The 5,916-nt window shown below is 47.5% G+C and overlaps 1 protein-coding gene across 1 annotated transcript; it reads right to left on the bottom strand.

Moving 5' to 3' along the window:
* Positions 1–560: 560 nt before the first annotated feature.
* LOC129740160 (putative vitellogenin receptor) lies at positions 561–5,470 on the bottom strand. The gene is made up of 3 exons (XM_055731770.1): positions 4,727–5,470; positions 4,248–4,664; positions 561–4,179 (listed from the first exon to the last, which is right to left on the bottom strand). The coding sequence occupies exons 1-3, from the start codon at positions 5,421–5,423 to the stop codon at positions 782–784; spliced, it is 4,512 nt and encodes a 1,503-aa protein (XP_055587745.1). The 5' UTR covers positions 5,424–5,470; the 3' UTR covers positions 561–781.
* Between the last annotated feature and the right edge of the window lie 446 nt (positions 5,471–5,916).

Raw genomic sequence — 5,916 nt, forward strand, 5'->3', positions numbered from 1 at the left:
CGCGGACGCGTTGTTGGCTGGCTGCCCCTTCTACAACCGTTTCAAGAAAAGAAACGCGAAGGAGTATAGTACCTACTAGGATAAGTTTTGTTACTTTGGACAAATTGATGTTTTAAAACATTTTGAAAATAGGACTGCAAAAAATTATACGATATTTATACATTTCTAACCAGGTTTTAAGGTTAAAGTACATGAGAAAAGGCCAAAAAACGGTCAACTTACCACTGGTTCTGGTGAAAGGATTACAATCTTTGTGCAAAGCGAGCTTTGCTGCTTGTTGCGTGACCGTCATCGTCCTCGTCGCCGCCGCCTATGATGAGATTGTGAACATAACAATGTGTTTTGTAGAGCGATTTGCTGGGCTTGATAGACACGCGAAAGTGCCGTCGCGCCCGTGCTATACGTAGGATTGGATTGGATGTCGTTTTTGCCTATCCCCCCATCTCCCTTATTCTAGTCTAGAAGTAGGCGTCCATTTTACGAGCAATCGGATATGGCGTAGGAAATGGTCGTAAAAGCGCGCTGTCTATAGTGATAGCGCGGTTTTTTTTTCACTTAACTCAACAATCAAACAACTTTATTTGACACTCAGGGCGTTTGGAACAACAACAACTGTAGGCTTCCACTTTATACAAATTTACAATTACAGAAATAAACTACTAAGAGCGCTACCGGAAGGTAGCGCCATGAATAAGATTTGTTCTACTTTCATTTTAAAAGTAAACCAACTGTTTTGGATAAACAACAAATTAACAAATTTCCTAACAAAACTAAACATAGATCACGAAATTAACCTTTGTCGCATGTCGTCTCCGCAGTCGTAGGCGTCCTTCATTGAGTCGGCGTCGGACATGTTTTCCAGCTCCAGGGCCGTGGCGGTCACGTCCCGGGAACAGGAAGCTCCCCCGCAGCCGTTGGAGTTGGAAGAAGGTGGCGGCGGACTGTCCACGGTGAGTTCCGTGAGGTTAGCCGATTGATGGATGGTTGGAACGTTCTGGAACATTTTCACTTCGGCAGCGTCGATGGTGCTCAGCTCCGGGTTGTGGAAGTGGATCCCCACGTTGAACTTCCGGTGGAAACGACGTTTATAAGCGTAGCCTGCGGCTCCGACGATTCCGCCCAAGCCGATCAACCAGAGGAGAATGTGCCAAAACGAGGAGGACGAACTTTCGGAGTCTTGGGAGTGACCCGGTTGAGGTAGAGTTTGTCGATTGGAGTCATGCGGCTCGATCATTGGGTTAATGGATCGATCACTGTCGGCTACGGCAGGGCAGCGATCGCCTTCCCGAACGTGTTGACCATTGTGACAGATGCATTTTCCACCTCGCTCGGTTTGCACGCAAACCAGATCACAGTTGATGATTTGTGGGTCGCAGACGTTTTTGACCATGGGTTGACGAGACTCTTGAACAATCAACATCTGATTGGAGTTGTGGGCGTTCAACTCTAGCAGTTTGCATTCGTAGTCGCCGAAAAGCTTGCACTGACCTACGGTAGACGATGCGACGTTTAAGACCAAGGCGTGGTTTTCATACAGAGTAAGTCCAATTGGACGGCTGATCGCAAAGGGTTGCTTCTCGATTACGGTCTTCAGCTGTCGACCTTCGTAGTCGATCATCCGAATCGATTTGGTACTGACGTCGGCAATGTACAGCATTTGATTGTCCATGTCGCATTGAATTCCCGTTATGTGGGAGATATCTTTGGTTAAAACTACTTGATTAGTTCCATCCATGTTGGACCGATAGACGATCGAGTGGGGAACTTGGAAGATCCAAAAATGCATCACCGAGTAGAACAGGTACTTGTTGACGGGATCCACGACAAGTGCTTTAACGAAGACTTGGTTTGAGAAGGAGATTACTCTGGCGCAAACCGAATGTCGGATCGAGCAAAGCTTGATCGAGGGATCGGATCGATCGTAGAAGTATATGTTGCCGGTGATCCAGTCTACGGCCAGATATTCCGGATGACCGACGTTATGCATCGCTAGGGTTACGTTGTGCAGCAGGTCGTGTTCGTAAATTACCGGACTGTATTCGTCGATGAAGTACAACATCTGCCGACGGATATCGACGTCCATACTTGTGATGCGGGATTCGTTCGTTTGAAGAAGCACTCGGATGGAGGCGGGATTGATCTCTAGTTTCCGGATCTGGTTGTAGGCGTTGTAGAGGATGTAGCGATTGGGTCCAGTGGCTTTACAGGATACCTTATCCGATCGAAGCATGAAGCCGGGATTACAGGAACAGCGATAAGACCCACGGGTATTAGTGCAAGTTTGAGCACATGGCTTAGCTTCTGAACACTCGTCCACATCTAGGCAGGACTTCTTATTACCCGAGAGAGTGTAACCTTCCCGACATTCACAAACAGCTCCGGTTGGTGTCTTGATACACTTTTGATCACACGGATGATTCTTACATGCGTCGGCACAGCCTTGACCTTCGTCTTTTCCATCGGCACAATCTTTCTTCCCATCACAAACCTTTCTCATGTCGATGCAGACTCCCGGTTTACATTCGAACGCATCTCCACCGCAAGCCACGTGGAACAGTTCATCACTTTTGGCGGTTCCATTAACGCAGTCTACCTCATCACTACCGTCCAGGCAATCTACCTCCTTATCGCAACGCCATTCCTCTCGAATACATGCACCATTCTTGCACTGGAACTCATGTATACTACAATTGCTGCAATCCTTCTCATCTTCTCCGTTCGGGCACTCCGAGGTTCCATTACACCGTGCCGCTATATCCAGGCATTTCCCGGATCGAACGCACAAGAACTTCGTCGGGTTTTCCTCCTCAAATCCGACGCACAATTCCGTCTCAACGCTGCAGTTGGCTTCATCCGAATTGTCTCCACAATCATCGTTCCCATCACACACCAACCTATCTTCAATACACTGTCCCAAAGTACATTTCGTAAACCCTTTGGCACACTCAAGCTTTTTCATGCAAGCTCGATGTTCATCAGATCCATCGGTACAATCTGGAGTCCCATCGCACTCCCACCATTTCGGAATACACTGCCCGGAGGCACACCTAAACATCAGAGGTCCGCAGGTCGTAGCGTTCGCCTTTTCATTGTTTCCCTGCACACAACCTTGCTCATCCGATCCATCGGAACAGTCCTTCGTTCCGTCGCACAGCGCATTCACATCGATACAGGCACCATCAGGGCAGGCATGCTGCTGCTCGTGACATCCTTTCCCCGGATCATACCCCTCGCAGTTCTTCTCATCCGAACGATCCGCACAATCGTCGTGCTTGTCACACCTAAACTTTTGATCGATGCACTTGCTACGGTCGGCGCATGCAAACTGATCGTAGCGACATTCCAACGAAACCTTCCTTCCTTTCCCATCGCAACCTTGCTCATCCGATCCGTCCGCACAATCCCTGTTCCCATTGCACCGCTTGCTGATCGTCAGACACTCTCCACTACTGCACCTGAACTCACAATCGATCGCATCGATACACGTCTTGTTGGCCTTCGAGCTGAACACCATCCCAGTCGGACAAACGCAGGCACTCACGTACATCCCGGCGGCGACACAAATATGCGAACACCCTCCGTTATCCGATCGCTGACACGGGTGATCGTACTTCCTGATCGGTTGACTCGCCAACAGCACCACCTCATTCGGGAACGACCCCACCGGAGGCTTCTCAATATTGATCTTCTTCGTATTACCCAAGTTATGCTTATCGGACCAATACAGTCTCTTTGAATTATAGCAGGTCCAGAACAGCGAATCTCCAACGATCGCAATCGACACCGGCGATCTCAAATACTCCCGGAACAAATGACGAGTATCTCCTTCATAACTGGTAAATTCGATCCTACTTCGGGTCATGTCGTTCCAATACACCGAACGTAAATCCCGATCAACCACAAAGGTAAACGTTCCATTGCCCCCGATCTTCTCCTCAATCACATGGGCGTGAGGTCCTCGTCCGTGCATGTCCAGCCGGTCGATGTGGGTATTCGGGGTAGGCAGTGACGATCGCAACGCTATGAACATTTTCCCCAGTTCCGGGATCAGGGCTAGTGCTATCGGGGTGTCGGCGCCGAGGAAGTGCTGCAGGATCGTTCGGTTGCGAGTTTGCAGCGAGAATACTTCGACCGTGTAGCGATCGCTATCGGTCCAGTACAGGTTGTTGCCCAGGTAATCTAGATAATAGTACGTTTTGATTGTAATATTTTTAAGTTTTTTAGGGAATAAAATGAAGGGATCTTACCAAAACTCATCGATGTAACTGTTCCCAAATTATCGCTGATGAGCTGCCGCGTCTTCTTGGTCTTCGGATCAACTACAAAAATCACCTTCTGGAAGTTATCAGCCACAAAAATCTCCCCGGTAATCGAATTGAACGCCATTTTACTTATATAGAATGAGTACGCATCCCCATTTGTGATTTCATGCCGACCGAACTGTTGCATATCCAACTTGACCAGATAGTTTCCGATACCGAGCATCAGGAACTGCCGCTTGATCGTCTCCCGGCAGGAATGTTTATCCGGCTTCAAAGCCATCCCATAGGGACATGCACAACTGTAACTGTTGTTCGATGCCAGAAGACACATGTGCGAACAGAAGTTCCCCAGACACGGATGATCTCCCTTGGGTTGGACACTGGAGTGGTAGATGTGAACATCTGGAAGAAAATTCGCTCAATTATTCAAGGCTTTGGAAGTTTCACTATTAAAAAAAACTTACCAAAGATCTGTCTGTCATGCACCAGGGTTGTTCGATCTTTTCCGGTGAATTTGTCACAGGACTGGATGCTCTTGGTGTCCCAATCGGACCAGTAGATTCGATCGTTGAAAACCGAAATCGAGAAAGGATGCTTCAGAACATCTCCCAGCACAGTCATCCGTTGAGTTCCGTCCAGTCGAATGCTTTCGATCTTTTTCAACTTGGCATCCACCCAATAAAGTCGACTATTGGGCCAATCCAAGCTCAACCCGTTTGGCCAATGGATGTCCTTGTCGATCAAAATCTTTTTATTCTTTCCGTCCATATCCGCAGTCCCGATCATAGCCTTATCTCCCCAATCCGAATAAAACATGGTTCCATTCTGAGGCATCAGGGCAATACCCCTGGGTTTATGCAAACTCTCCTGGATCAGGATCGTGCAGTGGAAAGCGTTATTCGTACAAGCTGCGATCATCATATGACCACTATCGCTGAAGTAGATATTCCCGGTTAACCAATCTAGTGCTATATCCTCTGGGGAGGCCAAACCGGAAGTAAGCAGCAGCTCCCTACGGCTTCCGTCTTCCCGGGCTCTCTCGATTGATTCCGTTTTGAAGGATATGTCGGTCCAGTAGACGTCGCTTCCATCGTAGCTGACTCCAATAACCTGGGCCAGGTCCTTGGCCACGTAGTACTGATGCTTAGTCGTGAGGTACATGGCACCGATGGATTTCTGCGTTGTGTACAGTAGGAGCGGCTCCGAAGCATCTGGGTGGTTGAGAATGTTTGTTGTGAAAAAAGGACAAAAATAGAATCCATAATATAGAACTTTTCTTAAAATTGGAATGAAGATTGAAATGTGGCCACCCTAGTTCCTTTGATCATCGACTACAATTGTCAAAAATGAATCGAAATGCGTCAAAATTGTCATAAATTTCAAATTTGTCAAAATGGTCATAGAAAAAAAACAACAAAAATTACAAAAGTGTCACCTGAGACCTGGAATAATTAACTGCAATCTGAGATCTGGGCTGCACTCAGACGACGAGGAGTTCCAGAGGAATTATTCCATCTCATCGAAGAACAGCACGGGGAGTAGGATCAGTTAACAAACGAGTCCTACGAAGAAAGGTCGATGAATAAAAAATGAGAAATACCGGTAAATTGAAAAAATTAACGTGTGGAATTTCAGTTGGTTTCGACACTCGGTG

The sequence above is a fragment of the Uranotaenia lowii genome, chromosome 1, assembly GCF_029784155.1.
Source record: "Uranotaenia lowii strain MFRU-FL chromosome 1, ASM2978415v1, whole genome shotgun sequence".
NCBI classification, from domain to species: domain Eukaryota; kingdom Metazoa; phylum Arthropoda; class Insecta; order Diptera; family Culicidae; genus Uranotaenia; species Uranotaenia lowii.

Coding starts and splice junctions, on each gene's coding strand:
- LOC129740160 (XM_055731770.1), bottom strand. CDS start 5,423: ATGTACCTCACGACTAAGCATCAGTACTACGTGGCCAAGGACCTGGCC. Junction 4,665..4,726: donor GCATGACAGACAGATCTTTG/GTAAGTTTTTTT, acceptor ATTTTCTTCCAG/ATGTTCACATCTACCACTCC. Junction 4,180..4,247: donor AGTTACATCGATGAGTTTTG/GTAAGATCCCTT, acceptor ACTATTATCTAG/ATTACCTGGGCAACAACCTG.